This window comes from Heteronotia binoei, chromosome 6 (assembly GCF_032191835.1).
Source record: "Heteronotia binoei isolate CCM8104 ecotype False Entrance Well chromosome 6, APGP_CSIRO_Hbin_v1, whole genome shotgun sequence".
In the NCBI taxonomy this organism is placed as follows: domain Eukaryota; kingdom Metazoa; phylum Chordata; class Lepidosauria; order Squamata; family Gekkonidae; genus Heteronotia; species Heteronotia binoei.
Window position 1 is genome coordinate 82,354,719 of NC_083228.1, and position 21,978 is coordinate 82,376,696.

The window sequence follows — 21,978 nt, forward strand, 5'->3', positions numbered from 1 at the left end:
GGAGTTCAATTATGCTTGTCACATCCTTGTTCCTGGCTCCACCCCCAAGGTCTCCTGGCTCCACCCCCAAAGTCTCCTGGCTCCGCCCCCAAAGTCCCCAGATTTTTCTTTAATTGGACTTGGCAACCCTACAATAAATGTTATGGTACCTTTGTATTTATGTATCAGCTATTTTCCCTGAGGAATTGCTGTGCAATGGAGTAGTCTGTTAAACACGAAAGCAAGATGCCATCCTATTATGATATCTGTCTTTTCGTAGTTTTGAACATGCACAATAGAGCACATAAAACAGAGAACCTTTGCTGAAAGTAACACCCATCAGAAACAGCTTGCTGTTCAGCAGAAATACACTTTGAAAATTTCCATCCCAATTTCCAAACTGCTACTTTCAGGTAGAGTTCAGCAAGTTGAAAGGCCCAAGATACCCAGTCTCTACAACGAACAATTAGACAGATAGTTTCAGTTTCTGGCACAGCCATTGTATGGGATTTGGGCTATTGAATTTGCTGGGATAATAAAAGATGAGATTTCCACTTTGGATTTTGGGTTTTGACACAATTTCCTGACACAGCTGAATTAAATATATTTTAAAATTTACAGTGTTTCTATTTTTAGTGTAAAGAAGAGAAAATAACTATGTTTTAAAATGTGGCTCTCTTCTGAATTGATAATATTGACTTGTATCTTATCAGCATGTATGAGACTGAAGGGCTATTAAATGCCTGTTTTGGAAACCCAGTATATCTCATTTAAGTGCTATGGATTCCATTAAAGACAAGCAGCTCCTGGAGGCAGGGGGGCTTTGTCACAGGCACATCTGTTCTTTATTCAAAATTTTATTTCCCTCTGACATCATGCTAACAATATTAATACTTTGTTAAGCACAATAACCCCTTGTTCCTCTCCAATAATTTAGCTTGCTGCTATGAAAGTTCTCAATGTAAACAAATTAATCATAGCAAAATGTTTATTTAGAAATGTGTCATTTCTGTTTCAGGTTACCAATAAGTAATTTTGACTATGTTGTTACAAAATTACATTTTAGCTTACACTGTGCTTGTGAGCTTGTACAAGAATGACTATATTTACACAGTGCTCATTGTATCTGAAACTCTAAATGACCAGACAGTTCAGAAGGTACTTGTTTCAGTCCTTCACCATACCAATAAAAGTTGTTACAATAAACTAACAGTAAAGTAAAAATCACCTTTTAAAATAAGGTATAATACATTCAGCTTAGAATCATTCAGAGGGGGTTTTTTTGTCAATATTTGGCTGTGACAGCCAAAGCACATTAATAGTGGCAACGGCCATGGACATGAATACGCGAAGCTGCCTTATGCCAAGTAAGATCATTGGTCCCTCGAACTCAATATTGTGTAGTCTGGCAGTAGTTCTCCAGGGTCTCAGATAAAGGTCTTTCACAGCACCTGAGCCTTTTAACTGAAGATGCAAAGCAGACAGTCTGCTATTAAGCCACAGCTCCACCCCAAATGTAAAACCAGTGCTTCTTTGTTATTGAAATGTTTGTTGCTGGTTAGTTAGGTTGGGTTCTTCCTTGATTGTGGGCATCAGGATCTCTGATGGATAAAATGAAGGAGTGGAGAATCATACACACCACCTTGAGTTCCTTGGATGACTGACAGAACAAAAGTGTAATAGTTAATAGGCAGACTGGATGTCTGCTGCACATTTTTCATGATAGTGCAACAACAACAACAACAAAAACGTGGGACATCTCCCAGTGTTACTGAGCCACAAATGCAATGTCTAAAGTTTTCATTGAACTGTATGCATGTATGTATAAAAATTCTATGTCCTGCCCAAGGTGGCTTACAAAATAAAACATGAAAAATACAGCATCATAAAAGTTATTAAAACCCAACATTCAAAAACACAGGCAGTGCATAAAATTTCAAAAACAAAATAACATAAAATAGGTCTTAACCATTTCTCAGACTAAAAAGTGATGTTTTTAAATATCAGCCCCTTAATTAAAAGCCTGAATAAATAGAAACATTTGTCCTGGTGCCCAAGAGAAAGTAGTTGTAGGGAAAGGGCATTCCACAGGCAAGGTGCCAGCACTGAAAAGGTCCTGTCTTCAATTTCTACCTACTCTGCTTCTGGGGGACACAGAGCAAGGCTTGTGAGGAGGATCTTAACTGGTGGGCTGTGCAGTATGAAATGAATCAAATACCAGCACTTAGAATTGTGCCAGAAGCAGATGGTTAGCCAGTGCAGATCTTTCAGCACTGGAGTAATACAGTATCTGTATCCCACCCTTAACAGTAACCTGACTGCTGCACTTTGTACCAATAGCAGTTTCTGGACTGTTTGTAAAGTCCAGTTGCAGGCCAAGATCCAGCATCATCCCCAGGCCTTTTAGGGGAAGGGCAACCAACACAGGTTGACTCAACAATCCTCAAGCTGATTTTCTATTGAACAATAGCACCTCAGTCTTGTCTGAAGTGAGTTTCAATTTACTGGCCCTTATGCATCCAATTTCTTTGGAGGTATCCTGTATTCCCATATGTATGCCCTGCATTCACCGGATATGTACATTCATGGTGAGAGAATATGCTTTTTGGTTAGAAGTTCTAGCACTATATAATTTAAAGAATGGATGCACAGGAGGTACCCTGTATGCTGGCATTTCAGAGTGACTATGAAGCCCTACTGTTTTGAAGAACTTTTGCTAAGTAATCCATGTGTCAGTTGTTTTTCACTGGAGATTGAGTTTTTTTATTTGCTTTTAAAGACCACCTCCATATTTCTTATCTCATTCCTCTGCTTTTAATCCATTTTTCTGTAAGCCACCTTGAATGTGTGATGAGGCTTGGGATATAAAATTTTAAATAAATAAATCTTAACAAATAGTATAAAAAAGATTTTCTTAGAGCAATTTTACACCAGTCAGTCAGCTAATTTTTCAGCCTGTGAAGAAAGCTAATCCTTCTATTCCATGGAGCAATTTAAAACATTTGTTGTTAAGAGCATATGAAACAAAGACATCTCTCAACATCATCTTAAATGCCAGTTTCCTAGCTGACTCATCAGAACCTAGAAAAGAGCTGAGATAAAAGCTAGATGATTGGACCAACCGAGCTCTTCTTTGAACCTTTAGGTAATTCTGGGCAATTAAATTTCAACTTTTCATAAAGGCAAATCCCTAAACGCCTACCTTCTGCCATATGCATGAATTTTATCCAGTAATAAAAGTGACAAAGGCTACAATCCTAACAACACTTTTCTAAGAGTTAAATGTTGTTTCCTTAAAAATACTTTCATCTCTACTGGAAGTACCACATCTCAATCTGTATGAAAAACCAACCCCTTAAAATAGCATTTAGAACTGTTTCAAATGATTTCAACTTAGAAAAACCATAAAAGTATCAGACTTCAAATCCATACAGAATCCGTAGATATAATTTGATTTCTAGGATTTAAAAAATTAGAATTATACATTGTTTCCTCTAACATCTCTAAAATTTCAAGACTCAAGGAACAGACTTTCACACAGATCAAGATCTTGGGTAAGTGTAGGTGACTAAAGTTGGCCTTCTGTACACACATTTGATCATTTCTACATCAAGAAATTGTGAGATATTAGTATGTAAACCATATATTTGAGAGCTTGTAATAGTTGTTGATTTGGGTTTTCATTACTCTGTCTCTTGACTGGGAAACTAGTTTTAATATTGCAGAACCAGAGCTGAGAAGCCCAACTTGCATTTTTAAAAGGGAACAAATTTAGTTACCACAGTTTAAGAAGGAATGGTATTATTTATTGTTTGTTTGTTTGTTTGTTCTACTTATATCCCACCCTCCCCACTGAAGCAGACTCAGGGCAGCTTACATATTCATAAAACATCACATAAAACCAATTAAATCAAAATAATCCTAATACATTAAAACATAAAACAATTTCAGGTGTGATAACAATCTTATAATGATGGTATATTTAATGATGGCAGATAGCTGCCTATTCATTCTCTGTCTAATTCCATCATCAGCTGTTACAACCAGATATTCCTTAGAGAGAAAAAATCTTAGGATCAGACTTGTGCTTTGAGGTGGTTCAGATCACTTCAATTTTTGTTGCAGTCTTTGATCTTAGCTAAGAAATGCTTGGCAGAAGAGCACAGTCTTGCAGGCCCTGTGGAACTGAGAAAGATCCCATAGGGCCCTAACCTCCTCAGGAAACTCATTCCACCAGCATAGAGCTGCAACAGAGAAGGCCCTGGCTCTGGTCATCTTGAGCCTGGCCTCCTTAAGGCCAGCTAAAGCAGGTTTTGCGACCATGACCATAGTGCTCTCTGAGGAACTTGTGGGGAAAGGCAGTCCAGAAGGTATTCAGGTGCCTGGACATTAAAGGTAAAGGTAAGAACCAGCGCCTTGAAATGAATCCAGTATGCAATAGGTAACCAGTGCAGCGCTTTCAGCACAGGTTGAATATGCTCCCGCAAGGGAAGCTCCAGTAACAATCTGGCTGCAGCATTCTGCACCAGTTGAAGATTCCGGGTTTAAGACAAGGGCAGCCCCATGTGCTAAGCATGGACATATGAGATATTATTAATTGCTCCTTTCTTCTACAAAGGGACAATACAAAATTTAATTTCTTTCAAGATCTCTGGAACCTTAGAGAGTTTTCATAACATTTGCTTTATTTCCAAATATACAAGAATAACTGAAGCAAACTGGCTCCTACAGCAGGCAATGATAGTGCTGATTCTACTTCAGCATCCCCAGACAACTACTGATTCACTTTGCCACAACCTGCTAGTTCACAGTCCAACCCATAAACTTCCACCACTAGTGAGTATACAGCCTGATCTTATACAAGTTTACTTGGTGGTATATCCCACTGAGTTGAATAAGTTGTATTCACAAGTAAATGTATCCAAGATTGCAGCAGTCTCTGTCTCTCAGTTCTAATATGCTCCAAACATCTTATTTGCCTCGCTTCACAGCTGCAGTCAGAGGATCAACTTTAGAGCATACCAAAAAGAGATGCCACAATGTTAAGGAAGATTTATGTTCTTTAGTATAGTTCCTAACTATTCTCCACTTATCCACTGACAGGCCAATTTACAGGAATTAAGACTGTTAAACTAATAACACCATGTTAATCCTCTGTTAAATTTCATCAGTCTCTCAAAGCCTCCTTGACTTTTCCTTATCCCTAATTCAACAACTTCTCTCTCCAAACCAGAGACTTCAGTTTTTCCTATTGGATTCTTCCAATGTGTTTTACTTGGAATTAAATAGTTTCTGGGCATACTGAGGGAAATGTTTGTCAAGCAGGGTTGCCAGCTCTGGCTCGGGAAATTCCTGGACATTCGCTGAGAACAGAGTCTGGGGAGGGGAGAGACTTGTTAGAGCATAATGTCATAGCGTCCATCAATTGGAGCTGCCATTTTCTCCAGGGGAATTTATCTCTGTCATCTGGAGATCAATTCCAAGAGACCTCCAGGCCCCAGCTGGGGGGTGGCAACTCTTTAAGGGCTGCAAAACCCCTCATCCCAAATCTTCAGTATTAGACATCTTCACAGCTGAAATTATTAGGCATCCCAATCCCCAGGTCCCAGCGGGAGATCCCCCGGTTTTACAGGCTTCCCCCACCTCCAGCCAGCTATCCAGTGGGGGAAAGCCCTGCTCCCACAGCCACTATGTACCTCTAGAGCTCCGGCAGGTTTAGAAACTTGCAAACAGGTCCCGTTTTAAAATGTGTGTGTGTGTTTCTGTTGTTTGTGTGCCTTTAAAGCTGAGCAGGAAGCAGGAAACAGGAAGCACTTCATGGGGAAGGGTCAGCAGCAGCTTCAGTTTGTTTTGCTTTTGTTTTCAGAGCAAGTAACCAGACTCAGTAAGTGTGTGTGAGTGTATGTGAGAGAGGGAGGGTTGCCAATCCCCAGGTGGGGGCAGGGGATTCCCCAGTTTGGAGGCCCTCCCCTGCTTTAGAAAGCTGGGGAGGGAGGGAAATGTCTACTGGGCACTCTATTATTCCCTATGGAGAATGATTCCCATAGGGAATAATGGGAAATTGATCCACAGGTGTCTGGGATTCGGGGGGGGGGGTGTTCTTTGAGGTAGAGGCACCAAATTTGCAGCATAGCATCTGATGCATTTTCTCAAAACACCCTCCAAGTTTCAAAAGGATTGGACCAGGGGGGCCAATTCTATGAGCCCCCAAAGAAGGTGCCCCTGTCCATTATTTCTAATGGAGGGATGGCATTGAAAAGGTGTGCAGTCCCTTTCAATGTGATGGCCAGAACTCCCTTTGGAGTTCAATTGTACTTGTTCCAACCTTGCTCATGGCTCCACCCCCAATGTCTCCTGGCCCCACCCCCAAAGTCTCCTGGATCCACCCCCAAAGTCCCCAGATATTTCTTGAATTGGATTTGGCAACCCAATAACACATGGTGGGAAATTCCTTAGCAAATTTTCCCAATTCGAATTTGGCTGTAAACTTCATGTGTATACATGCTTAATTAGAATGTTTTTCACCATTACCAATATTTCAGTATTACCAATTATGGATGCTAGATTTATGAACTATGGAAAAACACAAGCCATAAAAATGAAGAAACAATTCTTCAGAAGTTGTTTGGGATTATCAGTTGCTTGGAAGCACCAACAGGTTTAAGATACAAGTGTTTAAATGTATCACCCAATATTACATTTTTGAAAGCAAACTGAAAAGGTTGAACTACAACTTTTTGACAATTTCAGATTTGTGTGAAATTGTATTTCATCTGTATTCCTCTGGAGTAGCCATTTTAGTTTATTGCAATAAAAAACAGAAGTGTGGCACCTTAAGCATCTATAAATCTATCTATCTAGTACTACTTATATGGCTATTGCCTTAAGTAGAAGTTAGAATAAAAATTATTTTAAAAGCATCTAGAAATGTACTGTAGCTCATGTTGATGAAAGCTTGCACTATAATAAAGTTGGTTTTTAAAGTGTCACAAGTCACTCTTCTTAGGGTTTTATTTTAACATGTATAGCACAGTTAGGACCTTGGTCTGTGAAAGGCCTGTTGTACAGGTCTAATTTGGAGGGTCAGATAGCGCTGAATTTGTGCTTCAGCTGGCAAGAACAGCTGTGGTACAGTTTTCATAGTTGATTTCCCAACAGCCAGTAAGGGGAGGGGGTTCCGGAAGTGGCCAAAAGAGATATTTCCTATGAAAGGATGGGATGATTGAAACAAATACAGGCTAAGATATAATAGGGGAGGGAAAGGGTATGGTATAGCCTGATCTTGTCTGATTTCAGCAGCTAAGCAGGGTTGGTACTTGAATGGAGCACCACCAAGGAAGGCAATGACCATTTCTGCCTCTCACTAGCTTTGAAAGCCCCTTGCTGGGATTACCATAAATTGGTTGCAACTTGATGGCATTGCATATAACAAGATGATATTTTATGAATTTTGGAACAATTATTCTTTTGTCTCCCTTTAGACTTCATTTTAGGAACTCTTTTCAGATGGCTTGTATCCAAGTTCTTTCACTGCCTCCACCATGATCTTGACTGAATATTGGTGCCTTATACAGACAGAGTGCACTTTTACAAATCCTGGAGCTTTCTTCATGCAACTAAGAAGGCATAGGAGCAGCTTGGTCTATTGGAAGGCAAAAGTCATACTTACAGCAAACAGAGGGCGTATGCTGAGGAGATGGACTCACTGGCCCGCACAAGGAAGCTTCCATCTTTGCCCACTTTAGACAGCAGGTCCTCAGCTCTGGAGCGGGTGATAGTTCCATGGTACCAGCACTGATCCATGCCTTTATGAGCCCAAAAAACAAAACCACTGTGCAATAAAACCAAAATGAAATGTAAATTAAAAACAATAACCACCCAGCCAGCAATGTGTGGAGCTCCCTGAGCTTGCTCTTGGTTTCACAGAGCAGCTACCGCTTGCTCAGCTTCCTGTTTCAATGGTGCAGAGAGGGAAAGGAAACAGAGCTGAGGAGAACTTCCTCATAAAAATCAACCAACTCAGAGTGAGAAAGATACGCTGTGCATACCTCTCCATTCACTGTGTTTTCTGTGTGTCTGCACCACCCACACTAAGTAGGAAACCATCTGAGTGCTTTGCAGCTTTATAGACACTGGTGCGAACCTTTTAGATTCAATGCATAGACCAGTAAGTGAATCTAGCCTTAAAGAAACAGACTATTCTTCTGTCTTCTACCCCTCACTTTCTCTTTTATTTTCGCTCAGTCCACTTGCAACAATTCATGGTCTTACTAGACTTATCATGCATTGATACTTCTATACTCCATTTAACTTTAAGATCAGGGATACTCGAATTTTGCCACAATTGAACCTTCCTCAGAGGAAAAAAGTTCAAACTCTTCAGGAGCTAGGGTTGCCAAGTCCAATTTGGGAAATACCTGGGGACTTTGGGGCTGGAGCCAGGAGATTTTGGGGGTGGAGCCAGGAGATTTTGGGGGTGGAGCCAGGGGCAAGCATAACTGAACTCCAAAGGGAGTTCTGGCCATCACATTGAAAGGGATCGCACACCTTTTAAATGCTTTCCCTCCATTGGGAATAATGAAAGATAGGGGCACCTTCTTTAGGGGCTTATAGAATTGGACCCCCTGGTCCAATATTTTTGAAACTTGGAGGATGTTTTGAGAATAGGAACTAGATGCTATCCTAAAATTTTGGTGCCTCTCACTCAAAAAATAGCCATCCTCCGAGCCCCAGATACTCATCGATCAATTTTCCATTATAGCCTATGGGAATTGGTCTCCATAGGGCATAATGGAGTGTCCTCCCTCCCACTTTCTGATGACCCTGAAGCAGGGGGAGGGCCTCCAAATCAGGGATCCCCTGCCCCCACCTGCGGATTGGCAAACCTAACGAGCTAATTCAGAAAAATCCCAAACTCAGGTGTGCCAGTGAGAGACAGAGGTTTAACTACAAGGACTCATATCATATTAAGATCTGTTGCGCAGGAGAATTTCTGGTAAATATTTTGTTGTGTCTGGCGTTCGTCCCGGAAAGTATGGCACAGCGCACCTGTGGGCGGTGCCTGGAAGGGACGAACGCAGCCTGCCTATGACGATCAGTGGCAGGAAGTTTAACTGGCCAGGATTGGACCTGACCAGGAAGAAGGTTGTTCTGGGAAATGCATATAACAGGGGACCTGGCCCCACCATGTTGTCTTTGTGATGTACTCGCTAATAAAGCATGTTGCCATCTGAACGTCTCCAACACCAGTACATTACATATTTGGTCTTGATTGTGTTAGTGCGGCCCCCAATAGCAACTGCAGTCCGTGAGAAGGAAAAGTAGATGAGGAAGACCATGACTCAGTGGCAGAACATCTGCTTTGCATGCAGAAGGTCGTAAAGTTAAATCCCAAGTGTCTTTGTAAAACTAAAATCATCTGCACTTGAAATCTGGACAGCACTTTATTCTTCCCGCGGAGCCGGGTGAATAGTCATTGAGCGCTTGAAGTCTGAACTGACATGATGAACTGAAACTGACATGATGAACTGAAAGGACGGTGTAAACTTGTTCTCTTGCACATTTACCTTGTTTTTTGGAATTTATAGTGATATTAATGATTATATTGTTTAAAAGGTAGTTGACTAATCACATATATTTTTGAAATAATTTTCAGTCTTTTTCATTATTTTTCCACAGTTTTTTGTGGCTTTATATTACGTTTCTGTTTTGTGGGACTCTAGGTTTCACACTACCCACCTGGGGACTGGCAAACCTAACAAGAGCTAATTCAGAAAAATCCCAAACTGGGGTGTGCCAGAGAGACAGACAAAGGTTTAACTACAAGACTCATATCATATTAAGTTCTGTTGTGTAGGAGAATTTCTGGCAAATATTTGGTCTTGATTGTGTTAGTGTGGCCACCAATAGCAACTGTAGTCCGTGAGAAGGAAAGATAGATGAGGAAGACCTTGACTCAGTGGCAGAACATCTGCTTTGCATGCAGAAGGTCGTAAAGTTAAATCTCAAGTGTCTTCAACTAAAAAGACTGAGCAGGAGGTGATGAGATGCATACCTTTACCTGAGATCAGGTCTTTTTTGTAGAAAAATCCCAGCAGGAACTTATTTGCATATTAGACCATACACCCAAAGAACATAAGAGAAGCCATGTTGGATCAGGCCAATGGCCCATCCAGTCCAACACTCTGTGTCACACAGTGGCCAAAAAAATTACACACACACTGTGGCTAATAGCCACTGATGGACCTCTGCTCCATATAATTTCCCAGGCAAGCTAGGCCTGCAACCTTCCTCCTGCCACCTCGAGACTTTGGCAGAGAGTCCATGCTGTTTGTCACCATCTCAGTGGACAACTCTTATATATTACCCGGTAAAAAAGTAACAGCTAACCCTTCATCTCTTTGAGATGAGTCCTCCCAAACCAGAGACATTTCATCTCCTGTTGGCTTTCCCCCAAGATTTAATTTAAAAACTGCTCTGCCACCTTTTTGATTTTAAGCACCAGTAGCCTGGTTCCATCTGGGGACAAGTGGAGACCATCTCTTTTGTACAGCTCCCATTTGTTCCAGAAAGCATCCCAGTGCCTAACAAACTTAAACCCTTCCTCCTTACACCATCATCTCATCCACACATTGAGACTTCTAATTTGTGCCTGTCTCTCCTGCCCTGCACGTGGCACTTCTGAGAAGGCTACCTTGGAGGTCCTGGCCTTAAGACTTCTGCCTAGCAGCCTAACTTTTTCCTCCAGGACCTCACAACTGCATTTCCCCACATTGTTGGTGCCAAGATGCACCACGACCACTGGCTCCTCCCCAGCACTGTCTATCAGCCTATCTACTACATGCGTAATGTCCGCTACCTTTGCACCAGGCAGGCAAGTCACCATATGGTCAGTACGTGGTTTTGCCACCCAGCTGTCTACTTGCCTAATGATCAAATCACCAACTACCAAGACCCCTCCTCTCTCCTTGCCCACGGATGGTTCCTTGGCGCAAAAGGATTCCCACTCACCAACTGAAGAAGAGGTCCCTTCTGAGGGCACATTCCCCTTATCCTCAGCATGGTGCCCTGGTCCTTACACAGCCCCCAGGCTAAGAGCCGCAGGGCAAGAGCCCTTTAGCTCTCTGGCAAGGCGCAGCTTAACAATGCAAAGAGGGTGGGGAACACAGCCACTCCTAATCAATCAGCAACAATCACCTTCACCTTCAGCCCACTCAACCAAACAAACAGCAGTTCCCCGGCAACCGCAAACTCAGAATTTTCAGCAGTCAGACAAACTCAGAAAGTCTCAGCAACTTCCCCAGCTGCTCACCCTTATATCAGTTATTCTCTGCTCTATCTCAAAGCTTCTCTGCTCTCTCTCAGAACTCTCTGAAATGTGCTCAGCCTCTGGCAAGGCGCAGCTTAACCCTGACACCAAGCCCGCCGAAACTGCATTCCTGTGCGTTCCTGCTCAAAAAAACCCTGCCTGAGATGTATATCTTTACCTGAGACTCTGGACAACAGCAGCCAGTCAAAGTGTGCAATACTAAGCTTTATAGACCAAAGCATAAGACAGTTCCATGTGTTTAGAAGCCAGTGGTTAGTGTTATACTAGGATGTGGGAGAGCCAGGTTCAAGTCCCATTTCATAGGGCAACCGCTGAGTGATCTTGGGCTTGTCATCCACTCTACTTTAACTAACTTACAGGGTTGTTGTGAGAATAAATGGAGGAGAGAAGAATAATCCAAGCTACTTTGGGTTCCCACAGGGAACAAATGTGGGATATAAATGCAATAAATAAACAAATCAATTATACATGTGGCGGGACAAACATTGGATCTGTGTTTTTTCATTGGCCTGAGAATATGTGCTTTTATGATTCATGATTGTCTATCAATGGCAATTAACCAAAGTGGTTTACTACAATATTATCTTCAAAGTAGTATTGGAATACCAATTGCTTGGGAACACCAAGAGAGCCAATGTGATGTAGTGGTTTGAGTATCAGAAGAGAATCTGGGAGATCTGAGTTCAAATCCCCACATTGCTTCCTGGGTAAGATTGCCAGCTCTGGGCTGGGAAATACCTGAACATTTTGGAGGTGATGCCTGAGGAAGGCAGGGTTTGTGGAGGGAAGGGACTTCAATGGGGCATTAGAATCCACCTGTGAAAGCGGCCATTTTCTCCAAGTGAAATCTCTGTCAGCTGGAGATGTTGTAATAGGAAGAGATCTCCAAACACCATCTGGAGGTTGGTAACCCTATTGTAACTGACCAGTCACTCTCTTTCAGCCACAACTACCTCACAGACTTCCTTGAGGATAAAATTAAGAAGAGTGAACCATGGATACTTGAGACTCTTGAAGGAATGGTGGGGTAAAAAATGCATAAGACGGGGGCTATTGCCTTGCTTACTGTCTTCACAAAAGCATCTGTTTTGCCCCCTGTGGGGGAAAGTATGTTGGACCACATAAAGCTGCCATACTATCACTCCATCTGACTATATATTATCAGCAGTGCTTTAGGGTCTAAGGCAGGGGAAAGTCCAATACAAAAGTCCAATGAGGCAGAGAAAAATACCATAGATTGGATCTTAGGTGTTCTGGAAGCAAAACACAAACTATGCTAGTACAGCACCTCCCTTGGGCTGATCCAACACTTGCCTGCAGTGACAAGTCTGTTGTCTACTTTGTAGCCAATATTGCTCATATTTGGCATGGCTTTGGAGATGCTAGCTTAATTAAAAAATTAGACTCAGGGTGCATTCACATGCACCTTTAGCTCCGTCTTACCTATGGTTCCCATTCGGATTTTATTAGCACGTCCAGACAACCACATCTGTCCCTTGAATGCAAGTCGTTAGCATCCCAACTTGTCCTGGTTTTATGTCGGCATTATTAGACACCGGAGAAAGTCTGGTCCTTTTCCCAGAAGCAGCACACATTCAGGTTATTCTTGTTTAGACAGCTCATGTGGGATACTGCCCCTTGGGATGTTTGGCATCCGCCTTCTGCCCCTCCCACCCTTTTAAAAATAAAAGCCCCAGGAGACATGCGCACAACCAGATCATCAGGAATCTGAGGTGAGGCATCTGCTTCTCTGATCAATACAGAATGCACGTGAGTGGAAGAACAGAAGAAAAAAACTTTTTTCAATGTGGAGGATTTCCAGATATCATTGTCACTGCTCATTTTCAGAAAAGTAGTTCCTGGCAGTCCCCTAGTTTGAATCAGCAATATTAATTCCCAGAACTCCCCACCCCCCTTTGAAGCAACATTTGATTCCCCACCTTCCAATGTTTGGGTGCATGAAAACACCATGACAGGAATCACTGTATGATTGCTCAGCAACTGAATGAGAGTGAGACGACTTTGAATCTGCTTGATTGCTTGTGCGCATGCTCCAAGAAAAGAGCATGATAGCATTCAATATGACTGATCGTTCAACAACAAGACGATATCGGGATGAGTCGCATTCTTAGATACTTGTCTGATCAGCCCTGTGTCGAATCACTATTCAGCGGTTCAAACTGGAGTGCTGCACGCCCACTTTTAATGTGATGTGTGACCGCACCCTCAGGCTGTCAGTTTTGTCCTGTGTTTAATGCCTGTGACTGGCTAAATATCCCCCTAAGTACTGAATGCAGTAGCTGAATACACTAGCTGCAGTTAACATGGTATGTATCATAGTGGTTAGGGTTCCAGGCCGCTTCACGTTGGCATAATTCAATGAGCGTTTTCGCACTAGCGTTTACTCCGGCGTAGCACCCCATTTACCTCCGGATCTTTTCCTGGTTTTCGCACCTGTTATTCCGGCGCTGCGGTTTGCTCCGGCGCTTCAGGGGTTTCACGCCGGAGTATGTTTTTCAACATGCCTCCGGAGTTTTTGAAAACCTCCGGATCCACTCCGCGGAGTTTGCTGTGGGAAATCCATCCACGCCGGATCAACTGCTTTGTGGGCGTCACCCTCTCCCTTTCCGTCCTCCCACCCCATCCACCCCCTTGGCCAATCATCAGCCGTTCGCGGCGCTTCCCAAAAGTGCCCGCACGGCCATTTTTTTTTTAAACTTCATATTTCTTGCGTAATAGCGATATTTTGAAATTAACAAATAGAAAAAAACCCCTCCTGGAATAGCCTCAATTGCCACTTCAATTGGTTTCGTTAGAATTTTTTTTTATTATTGATTTTAGTTGCGTTATTTCGCTGAAGTGGCGGGTATGTGAGGTTGCTTTTCCGCTGTTGCGTTATCTTGCAACTACGGAATTGCATTATACATTATACATTGTTGGGGGGGGAAATCTAGTGCCGGCGCAGGCCAAAGCGTTCATGTGTGTGTGTTTTAAAAAGGCAATGCCTCCCTCAGCTGTGCCACCAGCATTTCTGGACCTGCACAAAATCGCCATGTATAAAATGGGAAGTTGGAGTCCTGCATTCTCCTCCCTGGCTACATTCCGCTCGGTTAGAAAAGAGACGCGAGCTCGCTCTTCACACGCGCCACAGAAGGGGAAGGAGAGAATGGGGCGGGGGGGGGGAGCTCTGGCAGCAGGAATCAGTCAGGTCCCCGTTGCAGCTGCAAGCGTCAGCCGGGGAGGGGGAAGAGCGCGGAGGAAATCCCAGCTTCACCACCCGGGAGGGAGCGAGGCTGGGAAAGGAAGAAGCTGCCACACACACACACACACATAAACCCCTCGATTTCTCTCTCTTCGTTATTGCGATATTTCGCAACTTCGGAATTTGTGTTGGGGGGGGGGGATCTAGTGCTGGGATTCTCCACTGTGAATGCTTCTGTTAATACATAAAGGGCTGTGGAGGATACTACAGCTGCAGCCAATCCATAAGCAGAAGCGGCACACGTGATGCGGTTTGTCCACGAAAAGAAGGGGAATGAACAGCTGTGACTGCTCGATGTTACGTTGTTACGTAGTTACGCAACCAGACTTGCGCTTAAAAAAAAATGATTGACAGGGCATCGAACTCAAGTCGATGCCAGTGGGAAAACGATTTGAGCCGGGGCTTCATGGAAAGCGACTCCGCAAAAGAGTCCATGTGCGAAAACGAGGAAAATGAGCCGGACATAATTGCGCCGCGGAATAAGGGGAGCAAACGCTAAGTGCGAAAACGACCAATGTATTTATTTCACAGGACAAACTCTGATACAGGTTACTAGCCAGTTATAATCTTAGTTACAAATTATTCTTTGGAGGAGGTCAGGTGATGGTGTGGAGCTCAACACTGGGCAGCTTTTAAATGCACCCGGATGGTCTTTGGATCCCTGCCTTTTGACCTTGGCATGGCATTGAAACTGAGCTTTTGGCTTTGGTGGATGATCTCCACCTAGAGGCTGAGAGGGGAAACTGGACCCCATTAATCCTTTTAGGTCAACTTCTGTCCTTCAATACTCATCATGAGGCAGAGGAATTGTAAGGATTAATAGAGCATAATATCTGCACAAACTGCATATATCATTCTTGGCCCAAGTAGTTCCTGTTTCCTGGCAGGATGGTCTCATGGACTGTGATAGGAGGTTACTCATAATCTACCAGAAACTTCAAATGTCAAGGTGCCCTGTTCTGTTCTTTATCTTTCATGTGCAGTGTGACCATGGGCAAGATCAGACAGATGCTGATGGAGATCCTTGACAAATGTGTTCCATAGCTTGCTGTCATGCTACAGAAGTTTTGTTTTTCAAGTCAAGGTGCTATATTTGGTTTAGAGGTAGGCCGGTCAACAGAATTTGTATAACTGTATAACTTGTGGTTTCCTGTCTACAGTAAAGACTTCATTCCAACAGTTTCAAATAGTAGTTCCATACCATAAACTACAACAAGGAAAATCTGGGTGCTTTGATGGGAACTGTACACTGAAGGGATTCTGGTGAGCTATTTCAAAACCCAGTTGAAGAGCTACACATTTTGGGGGGAGGGGCATATCAGTCATTCTGCATTCTGAGACCAGATGTGTGACTTTTCAGAACTCTTCTAGTTCTTGTTGTTACAATTCACAACTGTGCAACAAGAAGCAGCACAGCCCCAGGTTCCAAGGTAACATTACACCACCACTCAATGCAATAAGGTTTTTACATGTTTGAAAAAAGGATATATAGAACTATACAAACAGAGCAGCAGCGATAAATATGTTTTTTTTAAATCCACTTTAAAGGGGAAACTCCCAGGAGGCCACAAGTCATCCTCTGAATGAGCAGTGTTGTGTGAATGTTCCCATTTAAATCAGGGCTTCTGGAATTCCCTTTGTAGAAAAATCCCCATGTGGAAGCAGCCAGGGTTGTGAAAACAGGCCCACTTTGGAGACAGCATCCTATAGTCTTTGAGAATGTGACACAGTGAAGTTCTAAATAAACTTAGCATTTGTTCCTTCCCTTTTAAAATCCCACAGAACATCTCCTTAATGGAAAATTAATCCCTTGCAAGCATTCCAAAAAGATCCTCTTTAGTTACTTTTTTTTTAAATTTCATTTTGTGTTGCTCTGCAGTGCCAAGCAACCAGTAGCTGACATGCTCGAAAGCTGGAGGTGTTTTTCAAAATCACCATCATGAATTGTAGGACAATTCTTAGATTACAGTTGCAGATTTAATCAATTAATTAATCAATTAATTGTTTTAAACACATATAATTAATTGACTAAGAGGTTTTTAATTGAGTGACAAAACTCTTATTGGTAGCAGCATCAACAAAGTCTAATAATACTGTCATCACCAGCAGTGTTTATGCAGCCAACTGAAACCATATCAGCACTCACATTAATTTACCATTCTTACTATGTTAGTTGTGTAAATGAGACATTGACCTTCCTATTAATTGTGCCCTCATACTAACCAGTACTTTGGCCAACAGTATATTGGTGATGGTATACTGACGATATTAGCACTGATCTATTTCTCTATAGCTTTTGAAATGTATGTTGTTCAGTAAGTTTTGTAATCAAATGTTACTGGTGTGAAAACAAATAAGAGAAACTGGCAGAAGCTAAACTGAAATATCAAATGTCACAGTTCTTCAGCAGGTCAAGTGGCACCAATAACAGTGTCATCTTAAGCAGAAATGCACCCTCCTAAGTCACTTTAAGTCATTTGCTTAGAATGGCATGTAAGATTCTACAAAAAGTCCATTTGGAATTTAAATTATATTCAAGGCTTTTTTGGTAGAAAAAGCCCATCAAGAACTCATTTGCATATTAGGCCACACACCCTGACATCACCATTGTTACACATAGGACTTTTTGGAGAAAAAGCCCAGCAGTGACTCATTTGCATATTAGGCCACACCCCTGACACCAAGCCAGACGGAACTGCGTTCCTGTGCGTTCCTGCTCAAAAAAAAGCCCTGATTATATCAAATAATTATGTATACTACCCACACCCCAAAAAACTTCGCTGGTTTTGCTGTTAACATACCTAGGAATGAGCTCTGAGTATGTGATGACCTTACACCAGTATCTCATTCTCAGTTTTATTGGTTTTTACTTTCAATGTGAATTAAGATGTATGGATCAGATGGGCAAACCTACTTCTTTAGAATTCTTAAATATCAACAAGCATATCAAAACTGAAGTGCAGCCATCCTTGGTTCCAAGAATAGCTTTTCATTCCGCTGCTTTTAGAACAGATGCAGTACAGGAGATTCTGCAGCTACTATTTATTACTTGTTTCTCTAGTGGGCAATAATTTAAGCAATAGATTAAATGAAAACCTGACAGTGATCCAAATCAAGCACACAACTGAACACCAATTTTAGTCAGTTATAGCACTAGGAACATATTTCGTTTTGATTGATTTGAAAGAATGAGGCCATATACAAAATAATCACACACACCCAAAACCCAGAGATATGTATTGAACAACAGAATCCAAAGTCTCAATAGTCAACTGACAACTGAGCAGAAATTGAAACATTTACCATGATGTGAGCTATATTAATCCATGTATTAATTGGTGTATGATTAAAGGGTTGGAACACTTTCCCTATGAAGAAAGGTTAAAACGCTTGGGGCTCTTTAGCTTGAAGAAATGTCGACTGCGGGGTGACATGATAGAGGTTTACAAGATAATGCATGGGATGGAGAAAGTAGAGAAAGGAGTACTTTTCTCCCTTTCTCACAATACAAGAACTCGTGGGCATTCAATGAAATTGCTGAGCAGTCAAGTTAAAACGGATAAAAGGAAGTACTTCTTCACCCAAAGGGTGATTAACGTGGAATTAACTGCCACAGGAGGCGGTGGCGGCTACAAGCATAGACAGCTTCAATAGGGGTTTAGAGAAAAATATGGAGCAGAGGTCCATCAGTGGCTATTAGCCACAGTGTGTATACAGAGTGTTGGACACAGAGTGTTGGACTGGATGGGCCATTTGCCTGATCCAACATGGCTTCTCTCATGTTCTTATGTATTTCATGTAAACTTATTAATACAGTATATATCATGACAAATGTATTATAAGCTACAGCTGAACTAGATCTGTATAATGAGTACAAGTAGCTATGTTTATGGACAACAGAATACCCATAGACTAATACTGCATTATCTTAAGAGACAGTTATTCAGAGCCAAGCAGATATATTTACCAATAGCTTCTTGTTATGTGAAGGTTAAAAAACAGATAATCACCTAGATATACCCACAGGAATAATTTATCATGATACTTTAAATGAGATATTTCAAAATGTTATTGATATTTCTTTTCAAACACAATTCCAAAACATTCCAACATGCTATCATTCAAAACAGATTCAGGTGGGCAGCCGTGCTGGCCCGAAGCAGCAGAACAAAGTCTGAGTCCAGTGGCACCTTTAAGGCCAACAACATTTTATCCAAGGTATAAGCTTCTGTGTGCACACACACTTTGTATCTGAACATTGTATCTGAGTGTTATATCAAACTTTACTTAAAACAGATCTTATTAATTCCTGCAGTTAGGAAGGACATCTGTAGGCATTAACAATAAACTGTTGACCACAAGAGGGCGTTCAGGTCTCTGGCCTATCTATGGGAAATATTACTGGCACAAATTCATCTGGCATGTGTTTTTCCCCCCTGCTCTATACAGATTATTAATTTTTTTCCCTTCTCTAGGCCAGATTATTATTGTCCCTGTGGTTTGTCAGTATACTTCCCAGACAGCAGTTCGGTGGGCAAAGTTTGAAAACAAAGTGCAGTGAATGCCACTCTTAAGTTATGCACTGCAATGTCTGAAAAGTACGTTCTTGAGTGGTCTTTTATTATCCTGTGATACCATGGTGCTGATTTAGACTGGGCGATCTGGCTGCAACATCTGTCACCCCACTGATCATCAGGGTTGATTTGGCTGATCTGACTGGCTAGGCGGGTGTCCCCTACCTCCCTCACCATTCCATGTACATCCCTCCCAAAGCTGTGTGCTCGGTGGAAGAGGATGACCATCCCAGGTAGAAGGAGTGTACCATTCTTTGGTCAAGATTATAATTGGGAAAGTAATCATTTGCAATGGTTTGACTGGAAAGAAGACTGCTTTCAAAAATAAATGAGAATCTTGTGGTACTTTTAAAGATCAACAAAATTTTAAACATAAACTGCTTTGAGTTTCAGTCAATCTACTAAAATGCTCTGCAATTCTCAGGGGAGAATACTAAGCTGTAAATTAAGATGGTAATCAATGAGTGTTTATTTCCTTGGTTCCCGTGGATAGTTTCTTGGAAATATAATGTTTGAAATAATATATATTTCACAGTCCAGCACACAAGAATTGTTGCACTATGATCTCACCACAATAAAAAGATTTTGCAACTGCCTTTTCACATCCCCCCTCAACAGCCATAAAAGTAGGCTTCCCAACCCTCCCGCCCTGGCGGGGGACCCCAGGATTTCCACCCTTTTCCCCCGCTCCCCAAAAAAACGGAAGCGGGGGGAGGGGGAAATGGCGCCGGGGAGCATGGCGAGCCGCCCCATCCCCCTCCCCGCCCACCGCAGCTGCTCCTACAAGATGGGCCCAGGCTGAGCCCATCTCGGAGGAGCAGCCAAGAGGCAGCAGCAGCACAGGCAAAACCAGAGAAGGGAAGGGCGGAGGCAGGCCAGGAGCATGGCGAGCCACGAATCCGGGCCCTTCTAGGACCCGGACTCGCGGCTCGCCATGCCCCCGGCCCACCTCCACCCCCCCCTCCGATTCCACTCCAGAGGCGGAGCGGAGCAGGCGAGGCCGCCGCACCACTGCCGCCTCCCCCCCCCGCCCCACTGCAGCTGCTCCTCCGAGATGGGCTCAACCTGAGCCCATCTCGGAGGAGCAGTCACGGCGAGCAGAGAAGAGGCAGCAGCTGCGCAGCGGCGTCGCCCGCTCCGAGACGGGGCGGCTCGCCACGCTCCCTGTCGCCGTTTCCCCCCCTAGCTCCACTCCAGTGTCTCCTGGCTCCACCCCCAAAGTCTCCTGGCTCCACCCCCAAAGTCCCCAGATATTTCTGGGATTGGACTTGGCAACCCTACATTTTATTTATTTATTATTTTATTTATTACTTTGCATTTATATCCCGCCCTCTCCGCAAGCGGACTCAGGGCGGCTTACAGTATCATAAAAACAATCATTCCATAAAACATATAAAATCATAATACATTTATCAGTTTAAAACTATTACACTATCTCGATCCAGTCTGGTGGTATTGGGTTCTGACTATGACCACCAGCTTCTGTAGGATGTCCGGTGGCAGCTCATTTTCAGTCAACCAGAAATGCCTGTCTAAACAGTTCAGTCTTACAGGCCCTGCGGAACGCCGACAGATCCCGCAGGGCCCTTATAGCTTCTGGGAGGGTGTTCCAGAGTTCTGGTGCTGCCACCGAGAAGGCCCTAGATCTTGTTGCACATAGCCTGGCTTCTTTTGGGCCAGGGGCAGACAGCAGATTTTTTGTCCCTGATCGCAGTGCTCTCTGGGGGATATATGGGGAAAGGCGGTCCCGTAGATAGGCAGGTCCCTGACCATAAAGGGCTTTAAAGGTTAATACCAACACCAATACCAACAAGATGTTACCATCTTGTTTGGTATACATACATACATAGAAGTTACCAATACCAATACATAAAAGGCTCCTATACTGCCTTTCAATATATATGTATGTATGTATGTATGTATGTATGTATGTGTGTGTGTATATATATATATATATATATATGTATGTATGTATGTATGTATATGCGCGATAACAGGAAGAAACTGCCAAACACCACGACAACCAACAAGTAATGTTGACAGATATATAGTCAAAAGCTATCCCAGATGTTACACTGATTCCTCTCACTGACACAAAATAGTTCCCAGTGCAGCAATCACATTTATTCTGGGCAGACTGCAAAACACAGAGCTTTTTTGTAGAATGGCTGAGATTCCACAATTTAGTGTGTTCTCCTGGTTCTCTTCAAGCATTGTTATTTTCACTTTGAAAACAAAGCAAAATGGATAGAAAAGAGTTAACTGGGACCTGATTATGGGTTGGAGGAAAACTCCACCCCCTGGACTATTCTGTTTTATTGCTTTCAGTTTCTTTCTTACTCTGAAGTTGCTTGCAATAAGGCAGTTGTGTTACATGCAGTAACTCCTGTGAGTGCCAAGATTTATTTAATTACCACAGTGAGATAACAAAATTGGCAATGAGGGTACAAAGCATGGCCTCATATGGAAAAAACTGAGGGATTTAATCTAGAAGAGGAGGATTGGCAGTAATATATTGAAAGACTAGTCCACTGTTTTCTGGCTAATGAGATCACAGGTGCAGTTAAACAGAAGGCAATATTTCTCACTGTCTGTGCCAAGAAAACCTATGTCCTTTTGCAAGGCCTAGTGCATCCTGAGAAGCCCAAAGAAAAAAAGTTTAACAGATTTGCAAAAGGTTTTGACTTAACATTACACTTCAGAACCTGATGTCATTGTGGAACACAAACAAACACAGGAGAGAACAAACATTACTCTGTCTGTCTATATATCTATCGAAGATTGCTCTGCTCAGAACCTTTACGGGTGAAATCCTCAGTTTAAGATGTCCACTC

At 42.6% G+C, this 21,978-nt stretch overlaps 1 protein-coding gene across 1 annotated transcript in view; it reads right to left on the reverse strand.

Annotated features, from left to right (window-relative positions):
• INPP5D (inositol polyphosphate-5-phosphatase D) overlaps positions 1 to 7,954 on the reverse strand; it is a 124,805-nt gene extending 116,851 nt beyond the window's left edge. Inside the window, exon 1 of the mRNA XM_060241947.1 lies at positions 7,649 to 7,954. Coding sequence (XP_060097930.1) covers positions 7,649 to 7,782 — 134 coding nt within the window. The 5' untranslated portion in view covers positions 7,783 to 7,954. The remainder of the gene's footprint in view (positions 1 to 7,648) is intronic.
• Between the last annotated feature and the right edge of the window lie 14,024 nt (positions 7,955 to 21,978).